Raw genomic sequence first — 18153 nt, 5'->3', positions numbered from 1 at the left:
AACGAGGCAACTTTTGTCTTTAGATGGTCCTCTGCAAAGAGGCTGCACATGCAAGGTGTTGTTTATGTGGAGCACATTGGTAGAAGCACTTTGAAAGCATACTCAGAGGCACCCCACTCCTCGGCCCACCCCAACAGAGTTCTCTTTTTATTTGAGTAAGACAGCAACAGTTATCAGATTTGCTATAAAGGTGATAGAACTCAGTGGCGTTGAACCTGGGACTCTCCATGCAAGTCAACATGTGGAGCTCAGAGCTCAGCTTGCAGTGTAAGCAGGGTGAGAAATGTGTCAGCATGAGTGTGGGCTCAGCAGACTCTGCTCAAGAACGTGGGAGGGAACAGAAACTTAACTGAAAATGAAATTTTCCAAAAGGCTAATAACTTACCCCAAGTGAACCACCGCAGTCAGAAATGAGTCTCACCAAGATGTAGTGTACCGAGTCAGGGGAAGATGTGCCAGAAGCAGCGGGCTGCAGTGGGATGCTGAGCACTTGCAGGCCTGCAATAGCCCTGCCCTGCTGCCATGGCACACCTGGCAGGCAGTGTCACTGTGGCTTATGTCAGCTTTTAGCCTGTTCATTGTTCTAGTTTTCTTTCTTAGCACAGCTATCAAGAGTTAGTGCTTGTAGGACACAATAAAGATCCCAGATGAAAGACTATTACACATCCTAATATGTTTTATAAAGGAAACAGTGACATCCGTAAAGTAGATGATTGTCCTTAACACTATTTTTTTCTCTAGATGTATGGTCTGCTTTCTCTTAAGGCACAGTTACATGTTTCTGTTTCTTTGGTTGACAGAGCACTGGACAACCTCTCAATGCAGAGTGCTTTCTAATTTCTCAAGCAGAGTTGGAAGGTCAACTTTTTCTCCTTCCTCAAAGCAGCAGAAATAAATACCTTTATCTGCAAGAAAATGTTTGGCTTTATGATTTCTATGCCACTGATACTGAACAGTGATATACACACACAGAAGATTCATCTTCTTTTCTAAACCTAAGATACCACTCTAAGCTCTACTTAAGGATCAGCAAGAAAACTATTGTTGATTGGTTTTAGCTGTAAAGGAAAACACAGATGTATTTCTCTGGAGTTTCATAGTAAGTGCTCATCTGGACGCCAGGGATTATGGAACAGAAATTGAGCAGAAGAGTGTTTCTGAAGGAGAAATTCCATGGGTGCCACTGAAATGATTCAAACTGTAATTACCTGCCCTTACTGTTCCAAAATACAGGTGCATGTGCATGTGGGAATGAGTCTGGTATCAAATTGCAAATTGAGTCACTCAACAAACTTGTTTCACCCTTCTAATTATGCAGGCAAGTTTATGACTCAGCATCCCCACGGCTCTTCTCCACTGAGAAGACCAATCCATCCTGCAGCAGTCAGTTGAAGTGTGATAAATTTAGCCTTTATTCTGCATGTCCTTACCTATGTGAGATAGAATAAATGCATTTTAAAATAGAATAATGTTCAGCTCATCTTCACACAAGAAACTAACTACATGAGGGAACAAAAAGCTGTCATGGGATTACACTGAGTGGTGCTTACAGCTCTGTACTAAAAGAGATTAGATTTTCTTTCCCATAGCGTTTTCTGTTGCTACTGCTGTATGCTCATCCCTTGTTCATAAAAATCAACTGGAAACTTGTTGTAATTGCTGTTGTAGTCTAGAATGGATTACTTCATTATCTTTACCTTTTTTTTTTCCAAGGGTTGGAAATACTTTCCTGTTTTATTGTCACATGGATTGAGTTATCATGCCAGTTAAAGGCAGTCACAAACACATACACACATTGGCATGAGAACTGCTCCTCCATCCTCATCTTGGAGGGAGGACTTTTTTATTGGCACATCTAAGTTAACAACCTTACCTATACATTCTTACCCCTCACATTTGATCCTTTTGAGGTGTCAGGTACAAATGATTGTTGCCAATCATCTTCACACTTCAAATATCTGATCCTTAATGCCTAGCGAAGAGAAAGTTAGGCTTTATTCAGAGATGAAAGCAAAGAACAAAGTGGGTAGATTGCACTTCCCCCTCTCTACCTGTAAGGAATATATGTATCATTACTCTTGTTCAAAAAAAAAAAAAAAAAAAAGGTATCTTTACACTCATGCCCAGAGGCAAACTTCACCAGCAGCTACATTAGTTGTTACAATAATCCCACAACAAGGCTGTGAATGAGGCCCCAATGGGTGAATTACTGTGCAAACACTGTGAGAATGTCTTACTCAAGAGGAGCTCACAGTCAAGTTATGTGAGGCTGAAGGAGACAAGGAAAAGGGATCAGAGATTTATGGTTGCAAACGTTGTAATTTCACACAAGAGGCTTTTCCAAGACATCAAAAAATGAGTTTCATGACACAGGTGGATGAAGTACCTGCAGTATGTGAGTGTCAAAATGCCTGTTCTTCATGACTGCTGTATCAGCAGTCCTCTGTATGACTGATGCATGTCCTGTTGAGTCCCAGATCATACCCCCAGTGCTGACAGCTTTCACAATGACCACCACTTTTCTTAGAGCTTCTGTTCCTGCAGTCACTTGAATACATGAAAAGTATGGCTTTAATTCTCTAACAATAAGTGCTTTCAAATATCATGTAAATAAACTCTTTCTAACACAGAGAAAAGCAAACACAAACGAGGTGAAATATAGAATCTAAAAATGCAACAGAACAAAACAACAACAAAACAAAGCAAGGAAGCAAATAAACAAACAAAAAAACCCCATAAACATCAGCATAATCCCCAACAGTTTCAAAACCTCACTTAAATGTTTCCAGGTTTGGGTGATTTCTGAGGGCCTGGTTTTGACAGTACTTAGTTCAGCAGTTGTTTGGATTCTATCCAGTTCAAGGTTTCTCAGTCTGCGTGATGCTGAGGTGTGGGGAATGGCTACATCTAAAACAGATAAAATCTTTCTGCTGCACTCCTTGCACTCCTTGCATATGTTTGCTTTCCAAAATCAACAGTTCTCTCTCATGCTCTTAAATCGCATGCCAAAATGTATGGGTGTGATGGCTATCATCGTACATTATGAGTCTTGCCCAATCTTGATTGTAACTCTCTTCCTTTCAGTGGCTTATTTCTTGCCAAGTCTTAATAATCTGAATTTACTTTCTTTATATTCTCAGGCTCTGGTACATTCCAAACTGTTCAGCTTCTGACAAACAAGATATTCCCAGGAAATAAACCTGTGAGCAGGAAGCCATTTATCTTATGTCCTTGGAACATGTGCATTTTTTTTTTTCACAGTAAAAAAAATCTGTTCTATATGCCCTAAATTTAATTTAAAATGATATTTCAATAAAGCTGAAAGTGAGATGTACTATATTGCATTATTAGTGGCGAATGAAGCTATTCTTTTGTATTAAATGCAAGAGGGTCATGCCCATTTCTCCTTTCATGTGAGGAAGTTGAGAAACAAGTGGTTAGCTGACAGTTACTGGCTCTCCTCTTCCTAGAGACACAAGGAAGGAACAGTTAGATTCTTTTTTCTGTAATAGCATTAATTTCCCCAACAGCCACTACTGCTTCCCCTCCCCCCTCTCCTTTGCTGTCTGCTGCATGAGCAACTCACAGACTGGCATCTCTTAGCATGAACTACTACAATACCCTCTGCCAGCATCAGACAGATTAGTGGATGACTCCCTGATGCCACTGTCTCCTCACTTCTCCTGCTGTTATTTTTCAGCTGTGCATTAGCAGATGAGCTTTACCCTTGCACACATGCTGGACTTCTGTCAAGGGAAGGTTTATGACACTGATGTTCTCCATGCTTACTGCAGAGAGAGGTGAAATGTGTGCATGTATGCAGAGGGGAGCTGGAATGGGAAAAAAAACCTACTTACAGATAGGCTTCTTCACAGAGCACACTTTAAAGTACTGTCCTGAAGAAATCAGTGTGTTTAAAACATTACACTTACATGGTAAATAAAAAAATGAGAGCTGCACTAATCAGCGGCAAGAGTCAAACTCAGAAAAGGAAAATCACCTCCTGTGTCCTTAACTCTACCCTGCACATTGGAAGAAGATAGTAACATGATACACAGAACTACTCAATGTTCAAAGCAATTTCTTCTAATTTAAGCTCACATGAATTTCTGGTATCTTCTCTAAGGCTTATTTGAAGATTTGTCTTTCAACACTCCTACTCTTGCATACCTTATTGGACACAATTATTAATTGCGTGAGCTGTGACAGTTTATGTGGAGTGAATGAAGCAAAGGCAGAGAAAAATTCAGTCCGAGTACAGCTGCATCTTGGATAGTCTTGCAGTCTTTTATAGTTTTGTTGCATTTATTACTATCAATTCATTTTATTTCAAAACATATGAAAAGAACAATCCTTCCCCACTACGAAAACGCACGTGGACACAAGCAATTTCAATTCACCCGACACACTACAAGCTCTATATTCAGCTTGAAGGGGACTCATATTAGTGGAGGGATTTTTTATCTTCTTAAGTAATGGCTTTGGAAAACAAATCTTTCCTCTAAGATAGCAAATGATCACTGACTGTCCTGGAGCCCAGATGTGCTCCTGGTAGCAATGCTCCTCATTTCTCAGCTTGTGGAATTTCAGAGTCCCACCTGTAAGCACTGTGCTAGTGACTACTACTGTGACTCTACTTTTACGGTGCTCCTACACCACATTAGGAAATGGCTTTTAACTTCTGAATTCAGCTAATCGAACTGTAGAGCAGACCTAAGGCACGTAGCTGTTACTCAGACATATGCAGAAGGAGCACAGTGATATGCTAACATTCACAAGCAAGCAGTGCAGTGCTGAAGCTGCTAGACAGACACTGCATTCTGTAAGCTGCTCCCAGGCAAGGGACACTGAAGGCAGGTCATACACATGCTCATTTTGATAGTGAAGGGTCTTGTGCAGTGCCAGGTCACATTATCAAGACTTTTAGATTGCATCATCAATGTGCTTTAGAACATACTATTTCAGAAATACTTCAAGGAGTTTTGCATAAGGATACAATGAAATGAAAACAAAACAAAAATAATCTAAAAGTTCTGAAACTGACACTAAAAGAAGTTTAGGATTTTCATTTTTACATTTAATTTCCAACAGGTTCAAACTGCTCAGTACAAAAGCCTCCTGTCCCAGCTCCAGACACACTATATCAAAGACTGAGCGTGTTGCTGCCCAGCACTAAATGCTACTTCTCCTGAACCTCAGGACAAGATGATTTTCCAGCAGTGAATTTTGTATCTGACATGAGAGAGAAATGTTGCAGGCTGATTTAAAATATGATATTCTCCTCCAAAACACTGACGCACAGTTTGAAGTGTGCGCTTGAATGGCAGGATACACAGTATTGCTTCCTTTCCTATTGCTTCTTTCCTGTTCTTCTTCTTGGCTAAGAATCAGCAGCACAACCCTAAAAGCAGCTTTCAGATATCTGGGTATACCCACACTATAAATTCATGCTTTCAAAGCAATAGCAAAACACATTTTCTAGTGTTTGGTCTAGAGGTGAATGTTTAAAATTCAACAGTGCTTCCAGTGACTGCATTTCCCCCATCTCAGGATCACTCCCAAAGCCTGCTAGTGGCCACAGAATTAAGGCGTTATTCTTGCACTGGAGCAGAGCCATAGTTATGACACTGAGGGGAATAAATTAGAGGAGCTTACGCAAGACAATGTGAAGAAAGATACGTGCTTATGAAAAAAGGTTTTCACAGGACCTCTGAGAAAAAACAGCAAAAAGATCTTCCACCTGTTTCAGGGCCAAAAGCAGCATTTCCTGAGGCTGTTTATGTTTGTAGGCTATGACAACACTTGACAAACTGCATGCACTACTGAAAGGATTTCACGGTGTATGTGCTGACACAGGAAATCCAAGGTAAAAAATACGCACAAAAAGAGCATGCAACCTATGACAGGTAATTTCTGCAGCCTAATATTGCTCATTTGTAACATGAGCTCTGTAAGTAGGGATTTAAGAATCCAGTTACAGTAGAAGCAACAAAGTTCAGAAGAAATGTCATTTCCCACATAAATACGTTAATTTATTGTCCTTATTTAATTTCTCTCACAAGAGATCTTCATTCATTTTAGGCTACCACAACTTCCAACAATTTTTTTGCACTATTGTACTTGCAGAATAAATGAATATGGTTAAGAATAGAGGAATTTCTTAAATATATATATATGTATATATATATATATAAATGACACCCTTCATTTCATCACCTGTGTGGGCTTTTATTGCAGTTATCGTTTAAAGTAATCCTTTCCCCTTTTTGGAGGGGCAGCTATGTCTTTTTCATTCAAAGAGCCTACAGGAAACGTGAAAACACGGCTATACCTTGAAGGGGACAGTCACTACCACCCTCTATTGGTGCATCTGCCTCATCTACTCTGTTCCTTTTGATCTTGCAGCAGAAACCCACAGCTCCCGTGCAATGAGTACGGAGTCGGTACAGCTCTGACACCCAGCGGCCACTTCACTCTCGACCGGCTCCTGAATTCCAGACAGTTTCAAACTCGGCTTTGACTGATTGTTGCTTAGAAGATAGATAGTTTAGGGTATTATATTGTTTTATTGTTTTGACACTGCTTTGCATGGCCTTGGCTTCATAAGATGCTCATTTATGAAGAAGCGGCCTTGAATCATCTGGATTAGATTTCCGTGGGTTTCTTTGGACTATACAGCATTTACAAAGAAATAGCTTGAAGCATCCTCTCAGAAAATTGCTGGCTACGTGTCTTTCCTATTTAAAAGCAAATAATTAAAGTCAGCACTCCCATGTGACAGCATGTATTGTTCCACACTTATTAAATTTAACATGGATTTTAAAACTAGAGAAGAAAAACTGCTTATTTGATGAATAATAGAATGTATTTCATTCCCAACTTTGACCAAGTTTGATAGGTGATACAAATTATAATTTACAAGTTTTATATCTGATTATTCTATGATCAAGAAAGACTACTTATTTGATGAATCATAGAATGTATTTCAGTCCCAACGTTGACCAAGTTTGATAGGTGATACTAATTATAAGTTTTCTATCTGCTCATGAGTTTAATATCCACATGAAATATTACCCACATCAACAAAAGAAAAATAATTTCCAATGGTAACATTTGATCCTAGCTTAAACATAGCCCTTGTGCCTGCCCAGCTGCAAAGTTTGCCTTTGCCCACAGAATCATTAAGGTTGGAAAAGACCACTAAGGTCAAGTCCATCCATCAGCCCATCCCTGCTGTATCACTATGTCCCTCAGTGCCACGTTCAATTGGCTCTTGGACACCTCCATGGTCCAACATGTCCAATCTAGGACTACACCCCCCGACATGCCTTTATAAACCCGCATATTCTTCCCCCCCCCCCCCCTCATCCGGGATAGTCGGCGAAATCCCCCCCGCTCTCCGTTATGGGAGCGGAAAAGGATCCCTTCGTCCTGTGGCGTCATTTCCTGCCGCCATTTGACTTGCAGGGGCAGCGCCATGACGGACCGCTACACCATCCACAGCCAGTTGGAGCACCTCCAGTCCAAGTACATCGGGACGGGCCACGCCGATACCACCAAGTGGGAGTGGCTGGTCAACCAGCACCGCGACTCGTACTGCTCCTACATGGGCCACTTCGACCTGCTCAACTACTTCGCCATCGCCGAGAATGAGAGCAAGGCTCGCGTCCGCTTCAACCTGATGGAGAAGATGCTGCAGCCGTGCGGGCCGCCCGCCGACAAGCCCGACGAATCCTAACCCGTTGCCCTGCACACCGGCTCCGGGCTGGCTGTGACTCCACACGCCGCGGGGAGATGGTGGGAGCCGCCCCGATCCTCGTGTCCACCGAAGGGAGCTGCAGGGAGAAGGAAGCTCTGTGTAACGCCCTCTCTTGGACACTTTCGTTACGCTCAGTTGCACGGCTGTTCGCCCTTTGTGGTTTTTTTTTAATGGGAAATAAAATCCGCTGTCTGTTTCTAACGTGTTGTGTGGTAATCAACAATAGCAGGACACGGGGAAATGGTTTTAAGTTAAAAGAGGGAAGATTTAGGTTGGATGTTTGGGGGAAGTTTTATTCCTAATGGAAAATGTCAAAGTAAAGCCTGGCTAAGGTTGTATGTGAGTTTACCAGTGGCTTTTTTGAAGTTGGTGACCTCAGAATTTCTGAGCAATAAACGCCTCATACTCTTTACCAAGCCTTATAATCTAAGCTGCTGAAGATGCTGCAGTAAGAACAAGTGCATGCACTCCTGAGGTCACATTCAAGCCATAATATCCATCTGAAGAACTCAGGAATAGATTTTGTTGTTGCATGTACTACAATGAGGGCAAAGATGAAATGATCCTGAATCAAATGTAACCTGCTACATATGTGGGGACTAGTGCTGTTTGCAAGCCATTGTAAACAATGTGAGCAACAAGTGTAAGGCACATGGGCAGAGCTGAACGCCTCCTTCCTCCAGGCCATCTCTATTATATGAGCAAGGCTGCTTTCAGGGAGAAGTCTGAGTTTTGGCTGAGAAATTTGGCTTTCCACTGTGATCTCCATCTCATTTTCCTAAATTTATGTAGTTTAATCTCAGATAAAGTGAAGTGTGAGAGAAATAACTTGTTTCCGATGCAGATGTGCACTGTGTTTGTCACGAAGGAATTTCACTTGTTCTTGTTCTGCCAGCTATCCCATCTTTGTAGGTTGGAGTAGAACGTGTACATATTATTCTATTGCTATTTTTAATTAAAAATTCTAAAAGATAAATATATCTCCTAGATATAGATTTTCATATATATAGATTCTTGTTTAAGTAGTTATTAAATACCACATATAATGGTATATATGTCTATGAGATATATATCCATGAGATATATATGCCGTTATATGTGGTATTTAATAACTATTTAGCCAAGAATAAAATACGAAAATGACTTAGGTAAGATTTCTGTGAGAGCTGAGGATGGCAGGTGTAAGCGAGTAGAAAGGCCTGCTCACAGTACTTTAATTATGGATCATTCAAGAGAAGAAGAATCAAGCTTGACAGTTTATTACTGTTCTCTTGGTAACGTGCCTGCATAATACACCAGGTAGAAATGTGAGGATTATTGAGTTAATATGGAAATTAAGAAATCTTGACAGTTTACTCAATTTCCGTGTTCCTGATTTCTAATGGAAGTGATTTTTCTTTTCTTTTTTTTATGACACCAGAGGGCAGCAAATGACAGTGCTGTTCAAATAAGGGCACGCTATTACTTGAATAGAATTGCATGTTATCTTGCAAAGTTCCTCTGAAAGGAATAGATGGGTACTTTAAAAAATGGCTAAAACTTACCAGTAAGCAGAAATACTGAGCTTTTTCCTAAGGTTCAGAAATTATATCCTACCTTTTATTCCAAATAGGTAAATAGAACAGTATGAAAAACCTAGTACAGTACTACAGCTCTATAGTTTTTAGTACTTGTTTTCTGATTTATTGGAATGACAGCAGGGCCTTAGTTAACACTTGCAGTGTTACAATTGCACTGGTGAGTTATTTCCTCCACAGGGTCCACCTTAGATCACTTCTCTCACTTCTTTCTCCTTTGTTATATTCAGCATATGACTCACATTTGTTTTTTTCGGGTTCATTTAAATAAACATTCCTGGGTGATAACAGTTTGTAAACATCACACAAAGTCAGGAGGTGGCGTTTAAACAGGCTTAAAGCCTGACTGTGCATGATGTTGGCAGAGCTGAATCACGTGAGCTGCTGTCAACAGGCTGAGATTAACCAGCTGGAAGCAAAACCATTTGAAAGCCACTTTTGCTAAAAGGAAAAAAAACCATAACATGTTTCATTTTGAGCCAGAAGTTGTTACAGACTGTGTGGAAATGTTGAGGTAATGGCCTGCTGACTGCTGTGCAATTGGATGCATGCATTGCTAAGCAAACATGTGTAAGGCTTGGAAAACTAGAGTGCTGCTATTAAACTGGGAGCAGTGTTTGAGAATAGGCTCTTGTTCAATCTATAGAGTAGTAAAAGCTGTAATAACGAGGGAAATGTTTCTTTAGTATTGTTTCCTTCTGTTACAGAATCACAGAATCACCAAGGTTGGAAAAGACCTTAAAGATCATCCAGTCCAGCCATTCATCTATTACCAATAGCTCCCACTAAACCATGTCCCTCAATACAACATCCAAACGTTCCTTGAACACCCCAAGGGTCGGTGACTCCACTACCTTCCTATTAAGTCTGTAAAGCATCAGACTTATGAAAAACAAACTGTGAGACATCACTGGCTGGACCTGTGGAGCTGGACCTCCACCAGCTGCCCTGAGAGTGTGACAGGTCCATCCACAGGCTGGGAAAGTGGCTTACACCCACACCAGGGCATGGTGGCATTGCTGAGTGGGTGCAGCAGGCCTTCACACAAGTGGCACTAAAGCCGATTGTTTAAGGAGTTGTATCCTACTTTTCATTGCTTGTTAAAATGTTTTCCTTCTAAGTGATTGGTTCTGAAGCAGCTATGTACAGACAAATCTGTGAGCAATTTAACTTGTTGTGTCGCAGAGCTAACTCCAGCTGTCCTGGGATGACCTGGGAGAGCTAGAGTGAGCCCTTTGGCAGACAGCTCCCTCCAGACTCTGCTTCATGATTGCATTCCCAGTATTCTGACCAGTTGTTTATGAGGAGGCTTTAAGAGAAAGAAATGATCCATATGCTCATCAAGCAAGCTGCAGAAAGCAATGAGGCCTGTTGTATCCCAGCAGCAGTGTAGGATGACTGACTTGGAGCAATGTCAAGACATGGGGCAATGCAGGCCACAGGCTGGCCCTGCAACACTGCGTACTTTCAGTTTAGGACTTCCCAACCTGAGCAGAGCACTTGGGGTGTTCAGTCTATTGGGCATCTGGACCCAGATTGTACCCAGATTTCAGCATCTCACCTGGAGCTTCCCACTGAATTCTAGAGTGGGTTTCAAGTCCTCATCATCAGTTTGGGTTGGGTCTTCATGTGGCCTCTCATCTCTGCTCATGAAGTCTTGTATCCTGTTGCTGAGCTCCAGTCTGTGGCACCTGAAAGACCTTGTGAAATTTTGCAGTTGGGAAGAACTTCACACTTCAGAGAGTAACTGTAGCCTTTTCTGGCCTATTTCTTTCCCCTGCCATATGAGCCCTCTCTGATTTGCTTCCCAATGAGCTACTATTGGGTGCATGAGGTAAGTCAAATGACTGACTGTTTTTTCTCCACATTTCCTTCTTTCTGCTTTGCCTAGGTATAATTTTCATGTAATCCCTTCTCTTACACTGTCTTTTGCCTGTGTTTTTCATTTTTTTTTTTTTTTTTTTTTTTCTGTTAGCAGTCAGTTAGCATAGCATTCCAGGCATTAGTAGTGTTATGCTACTGCTTGATGTCTCAGCCTAGCAACAGCTCCTGGTGCTGATACCTCTGTTTCCGTCTTTCAGTGATGTTAGAAAAGAAAGAAGAAAAACAAAGCAAACTTGCTTTGGCCAAGCCTGTTAGCCTATGATTAATTGCTCTACTTTGAGCTGTCAGCGAGCAACTGTTTTGTATCAGATGCCCAGAGGAATAATCTGGGGAAGACTGCAGTTCCAGGCGAATTCCCTGTATATGTTTTGAGATACACATGCACAAGAATCACAGAATCAGACTGGAGACTCCAGAGCTGAATTTTACTCCGTAGTCACTTGATGAACAATGTGCAGCTCTAATTGCTTTTTGTGTTTGTGCTGTCCCTGGAGATCATCCCAAATCCTCCAGTCAGCCCCCCCAGTCCCACAGAGCTAAATGCAGATTCCACGATGGCAGGACTATCTGTCCGATCCTCCCAGAGTCATGACTCATTTGCCCACACCTCCCATCTTCTCCAGCAAGGAAAGCATGATTTCACAGAGAAAGGTGGCCTTCCCTTGAGACTGGAGCAGTTAGAAGATGTCAGTATGAGAACCACTGAGGCTGGTTAGCCAGAAGGAAATATTTCTCCTCAACATGGGTCTGCTGTGACTAGGAGAAGGAGTGCTAAGTGAAGGAGTGCTGAGGGCAAAGCCCATTCCCATGACACCAGGCCGTGTAGCCTGTGCAATGTAATGGAAGACAGGCCCAATGTCCCACAGGGTGACTGGATTCATCCCTTCTCCTACTTCCCCCCCCCCCCCCCCCCCCCCAAAAAAAAAACACATCCAAATTGCTCTTTGTATCAGTCTAACTTTCATTATTTTCTCTCTCACAGCATAAAATAAAAACAAAAACAGAGCTCTTGGCCTTGGAGAAACAGCAGGAAAAAAATCCTCATGGTGAACTGACACTGTGTGTATCTACATGTACATTATACACAGACTGGGCCAACAGTTGGATAATGTATTTTTAAGTGCTACTTCTTCCAAGCGTCATCTTGGCACACCTCAGATATTCATCTTTCATTTGCTAACTGAAGGAAAACTGGTTTGCCTTGAAAATCTGTTTTCTAGATACTATAAATTGTGGCTCGTGAAAACATGCTGTTCCCAAGGATGCAGCTTTGTTTGTCATTTCACACTGTGTGGATGTTCTGTGGATGTGAAGAGCCTACAAACAACCCCCCTCACCTTCTTTAAGAGCACTGCAGCAGCATGTTAGATGTGCCAGGAGCAAGCGTGTGCCAAAAGCCAAACTTGAAAAGGACAAGGATCAGCACTGCAGACAGCAGAACTCAAGAACTCTTAAGCAACTGTAGCTCTTGTCATGCTGTTTTTTACCCTGGTTTTCCAACCAGCCAATATAACACATTAAGATTGCTGTACCCACTGGGAAGGCTCCTTTGTTGTCCTGTGCACCTAGAGGAAAACCCTGTCATATTAATGTCTGCTTTCTGACTCCAATCCCTCCTTAACATATTCATTTGCTATAACGTGAAAAAGAGCTGCACAGTTCCTGCTTTCACAAGCTTTCTTCCCTGTACATATGCACAGCCCCTTTCTGGGACCTGTGGAGTAAGACCACCTCACTGATGTTTACTGTTTGTTTGCTGATGAGCCAGAAAACACCACTTAGGGCTTGGGGCTATGGAGTGTTGACTGGGAAGCATTCACTCTCCTTGGAGAAACTTTTAACATTTCAATGTGTATTTTTATTCACTTTAACAAAATAGAAAGACAACATACTGAGAGGTTTTGTGCAGCAGGGCATTTCAAATCGTTTTGTTTAAAATAGTTGAAACATAAAGTTTGTTTTATAGCATGATAGTTTATACCAAGTGATGAACATGGAATGTAAGGCATTAAAACCTCTTGAAAGAAAACACTGTGATGTTTTTTAAAGCCTTCTTGTTAACATTTTGGTGGAAATCAGTGTATTTACTTAAGGCATTTTATTACTTGAATACTATAGTCTTGTAAAAATTCCCTTATTTTATTTAACCTAGAGCCATATCTCATCCTGCTATTTAGCTATGCACCAGAAGGTGGGGCTTAATGTCTTTTAAGTGTTCTAGAATTTTAATTCTTTTTACTAAGTCCTTTGGATATGAGGGCTTGAAATCTGTCTTCTCTCCACCCTGTTTTACAGAGGAAATCCTTCTGGATCATCATTTCACTGAATCATTAAACCTCAGACTCAGGAATCTTAAGTAGTCCCAGTTTGTCTAATCCTAATACAATCTGTTTAAGCAAAGATATTATCACCTAGGATATATTGAAGTCCAGAATCTTTGTAGCAAGAGCACAAACAATTGTGTTGCAGGAGATGTTACCAATTTTCTTCAGGTTTTCTGGGAAACTAATGAATGGAAAGAGAGGAGGTTTGCCTCATGTTTGTGCACCAGTGTTAGCAGGCACTGGGCACACTGTGGTTCTGTGGATCAGGAACTGGTTGGCCTGATCCCCACATGGCCAACTGTTACGTTATATTTTGCATGAATCTTGGTGGCACATGAACTCTCAAGAAAGCCCTGTCTAGTGCTCACTGCTGACTAGCAGTGGGAAGAGCTCCTGTACCAAGGCATTAACTCATCAACTTCAGTCACACTGCAGCAGTGGAAAGTCTGTTGTTTAGCATAGATCCAGATCCCTCAGTGCCTCAGGGGTAAGTGTCTCAGGCATTGAATGTGAATCAGTTCTCTGTGGGGCTATCACAGAGCAACAGAGGATGGGTGAGCGTATCTACAGTGAGCTGTGTTACTAGGATACTGAACAGCAACAGTCTGTGCAAGAAGGAGCTTTCTCTGTGCTTTCTCCTTACTTTTTAACTCCTTTTGTTAACCACCAAAGTACTGGTTAGTAAATTGATTAGTAAAGATCTAGTTTTTCCAGTTTTCATCATTCATCAACCACTCACTTAAGACAGCAAAAGCCAGAAATTCAATACATTGAATCAGAATCAATGCTTCAGCATCCTCTCATGAAAAAGAAAAGAGCAATCGTTTTCTGCACATTTTATTTCCAAAGTTCTGGTCGACCACAGTCTTATCTCTGTTACAATTAGTGTGTAGTTGTTAAAATGTGAAATCCTATTGGATATTTAAAACACTGCTCTGTTTTTCAGCAATCAATAAACTCCTAGCAGTTCTGGCACTTAGCAAAGTAACCCACAACTAAGACTGAAGTTAACACACCAATGAACTTGCCCAGGAAGTTCTTGAGACAAATCTGAAATGCAGTGTTCCTGTCTGGCAGTAGAGGACAAATTAAGCATGTATCTTTGCTTTTAAAATGCATTTAATTGCCAACATTCTCATGGGGGAAATGGGTTTATGAGAAGAATTTACGTCAAAATCATCTTTGTACCTATTTCCTTAGAAGAGAGTTGATTGTCCTTTATTTTCATAACTTCTGTGCCAAACATTCCAAGTATGAGGAAATATTGAGTTTTGTATCCCTCTTGCAACAACAGTTTCCCTTCAGGCAGTCTCTTCTCCTCCTCCCAGAAAATTTATGCCAATTGCCTTTGCAGTGCTGTTTGGATGGAGCACTGCCACCCAGTTCTGGTGCTGCCAGAGCCCTGCTGAGAGCGAGGTTGTGTTCTTCTGGCTGTTGTACAGCAGGAGAAATGAGATGAGCCCTGCCAAGAAGAGCCTACAGGCAGAAAAGAGAAAGACATACAATAGCTGGGCACCAGAAACTGCTAAGAATCAACCATCATGTAGTCTTTTTATTTTTAAACTTGGATGCATGCAGAAGTATTTTAGATTACCTGGAAGTATAAATGCTGTGGAAGTATAAATACTTAAATCCCATCTCCATCCATCTGCATAGGTGTTCTCCATCAAGGTGAGGATGACTTAGCTGTTGTTATCAAGCCAGTTTCACTTCACTGGCTGTAATGCAATTCTGTTTCCCAAGCGGGTGCTGGAGGTGGGAAGGAATAGGAGTTATTCTGCTTAGACAAGGTGAGAAACAAGATAGTTGAGTTCCTTCTTCAAGAGATGAGGCTTACACAGGGAACAGCTCTTCACAGCAAATTTTCACATGCAGAAGTTTTATATGGCAGAAAGCAAGGAAATGTCAAAGGCTCAGGGATGAAAGAGACTAAAAATGGTCACCTAGGGAAGAGTCTGAAAGGTGAAAAGAGGAGCTACTGTTTGATGAGATGGAGGTACTGGGAAGCTAAAGGTTAGAAATGGAGAGAAAATGATTTAGAGAAGCATTCTGAAGGGAGTACACAAAACTGGGAAGGAAGAGGGCTGTGAAACGATGGGAGTTAAGGAAGATTTTAGAGATACTGCAGAAGGTGTAGAAAACTGGGACACAGAAGCAGTTTTATAAAGAGGTAGAAGCACTCATTTCATGTAAAGGAGTGAGGGGAGTTAGTGAAATCTTTTACTGACCTGCCAGACACAGGAGGTAGTGCTAAAGCAGGTGTCATCATCTCAGCCAAGCAGACCAACAGCAAAGTAGTCCATGGCAAAGATCTGTTTCAGGGAGTCTAAAACATGCAGATGCAGGGCAAACCAGAGGAAAAGGGCAAAGGTGCCAGGTAATCAAATGGGCATCAGTGTGAAGGTGAGAGTTGGTGAGTTAGGAGGTAATGAGGTAAGGGAAAGTCAGAGCTCAAGAGAGAACATCAAAGGGCTATCAGGGCACAGCAGTGCCAGGATAGGGCCCAAAGAAGTATTCAGTGAGTGGTGATTATGGGAAAAGGGTGAAGAAGAGAGAGCAGGAGCTGCAATCAGCTATAATGAGAATAAAAGTCCAGCAGCTTTGGTCTCCCTGGGGTAGAGTATTGAACCTGGTTGCTGAGAAGGATGTAAGAGGGAAAAGGAAGAAGTAGAAGGAAAAAGTGATATAGTATAATCTGAGAAAGAGAGATGAAAACCAAAAAGTAAGAACATTTGATTAAGCAAAGGAAAAATGAGATATGACAGAATCACAGTGATGGAGAAGAGCCTCTGAAACTGCAGTGTCATCACTGGCTCCTGTTACTAGGCTGAACTTCAACTCCCTTTACAGTACCTGGATACCAATAGTGTGCAGTCCACACTCCCAGCCCAGGTTTCTTAATAAAAATACCTAATTCCTGAAGCAGAGAAAGAATTTGATCCATGCAAAGCTGAAGGATAAAGCACCCTGAATAAGATAAATGCTGCAGAAGAGTTTTGTCAGGGTGACCCTGTGTCCTGTTTCCAAACCAGCCCTTAAATCATGTGGAGGTATTGCTTGTTAGGAATATCTTTCTCCAAAGACAGTAACAGCGGGGATGTCTCCAGTGAGCTCAGGGAACTTCACATGCCTGCCAAACATCCCTCTTCTTCCTGTGACATGGGCAGAGCCAGAGCCTGTGGCAGTGCTCTCCAGACCCACCCTGCATCTCCAGCTGTGCCTCTGGGGTGTGCTGCCCTCCCAGCTGTGGATCCCATGGTGACAGCACCTCTTGGCCAAAGAAACCTTAAGCAGTGCTGAGCTCTAACAGATGAACGCCTGCAGTGCTTGCTGCCTAGCACTTTAGTCAAACACCCAGCTATTGTAGGGTGGTAGCCAGGGCTGGGAGTGGGAATCTGGCCTTCCTCATCGCCCTGGTGACAGAGAGACCATTCATGAAGGAATCGGACACAACTTGTCAATGTTTGGGGGGTTGGCTTATGCAATAGCAGCATTGTTTCCAGTCTCTGACACAAAGATTTAGGCAATGGAGCTTCTTATTGTTTGCCCAGGGGGACTCTTTCTGAAGAATAAAGGAAGGCACAATCATCTTACTGCTGCAGAAGATTTGCCTGAATTGTGTGAAGAATCAGGGGCACTATGGCTAAGTCCCATGCACAAACTACATGGAAGTGAGAAGCCTTGGCCAGGATCCTCCTTTAAAACAAGTGATACTCCTTATAGAGCTAGCTCCTACATAGCTCCTTCTGTAGGACTTAGGGGGAGCTCCCTTGGAGCTGTGATGGAAACCATTTTATTTTGGCAAAGTGGCTCATCACAGAATCACAGAATTGTAGGGGTTGGAAGGGACCTCTAGAGATCATCGAGTCCAACTCCCCTGACAAAGCAGGCTCTCTACACCATGTCACACAGGAAGGCGTCCAGGCGGGTCTTAAATATCTCCAGAGAAGGAGACTCCACCACCTCCCTGGGCAGCCTGTTCCAGTGCTCCGTCACCCTCACTGTAAAGAAGTTCTTCCTCACATTTGTGCGGAACTTCCTATGCTGTACTTTCATCCCATTACCCCTAGTCCTATCCCCATGCACTACTGAAAAGAGACCAGACTCACCACTATGGCTCCCACACCTCAGGTATTTATATACCTGGATCAAGTCCCCTCTCAGCCTTCTTTTCTCAAGGCTAAACAGACCCAGTTCCCTAAGTCTCTCCTCATAGGGGAGATGCTCCAGGCCCTTCACCATCTTAGTGGCCCTCCGCTGGACTCTTTCCAAGAGATCCCTGTCTTTTTTGTACTGGGGAGCCCAGAACTGGACACAATATTCCAGATGAGGCCTCACCAGGGCAGAGTAGAGGGGGAGGATCACCTCTTTCGACCTGCTGGACACGCTCTTTTTAATACACCCCAGTATGCCATTGGCTTTTTTGGCTACAAAGGCACACTGCTGGCTCATGGTTAATCTGTCGTCCACCAGGACGCCCAGGTCCCTCTCAGCAGAGCTCCTCTCCAGCTCATGTTGGGGTTATGTGTAGAGCCCTAAACTCTGTCTCTCCTTGAGGTTTTTCTTCAGAGTGTTGTCTCAGTGTCACCACCAGCTTCATTGTGGAGAT

General features: G+C 42.3%; 1 protein-coding gene and 1 long non-coding RNA gene across 2 annotated transcripts; one reads left to right on the top strand and one right to left on the bottom strand.

Moving 5' to 3' along the window:
• Positions 1-969: 969 nt before the first annotated feature.
• On the bottom strand, positions 970-7358 carry LOC107311533. The gene is made up of 3 exons (XR_001554116.2): positions 2387-7358; positions 1888-1972; positions 970-1430 (listed from the first exon to the last, which is right to left on the bottom strand). It is a non-coding gene; the product is annotated as an uncharacterized LOC107311533 (long non-coding RNA).
• Positions 7359-7424: 66 nt separating this feature from the next.
• Positions 7425-7960, top strand: SF3B5 (splicing factor 3b subunit 5). The gene has a single exon (XM_015858076.2). The coding sequence runs from the start codon at positions 7478-7480 to the stop codon at positions 7736-7738; it is 261 nt and encodes an 86-aa protein (XP_015713562.1). The 5' UTR covers positions 7425-7477; the 3' UTR covers positions 7739-7960.
• The last annotated feature ends 10193 nt before the right edge of the window (positions 7961-18153 follow it).

The sequence above is a fragment of the Coturnix japonica genome, chromosome 3 (assembly GCF_001577835.2).
Source record: "Coturnix japonica isolate 7356 chromosome 3, Coturnix japonica 2.1, whole genome shotgun sequence".
NCBI classification, from domain to species: Eukaryota; Metazoa; Chordata; class Aves; order Galliformes; family Phasianidae; genus Coturnix; species Coturnix japonica.
The sequence above is the reverse complement of the archived record's forward strand: the minus strand, read 5'-3'. Positions and strand labels throughout refer to the sequence as shown.

Coding starts and splice junctions, on each gene's coding strand:
- SF3B5 (XM_015858076.2), top strand. CDS start 7,478: ATGACGGACCGCTACACCATCCACAGCCAGTTGGAGCACCTCCAGTCC.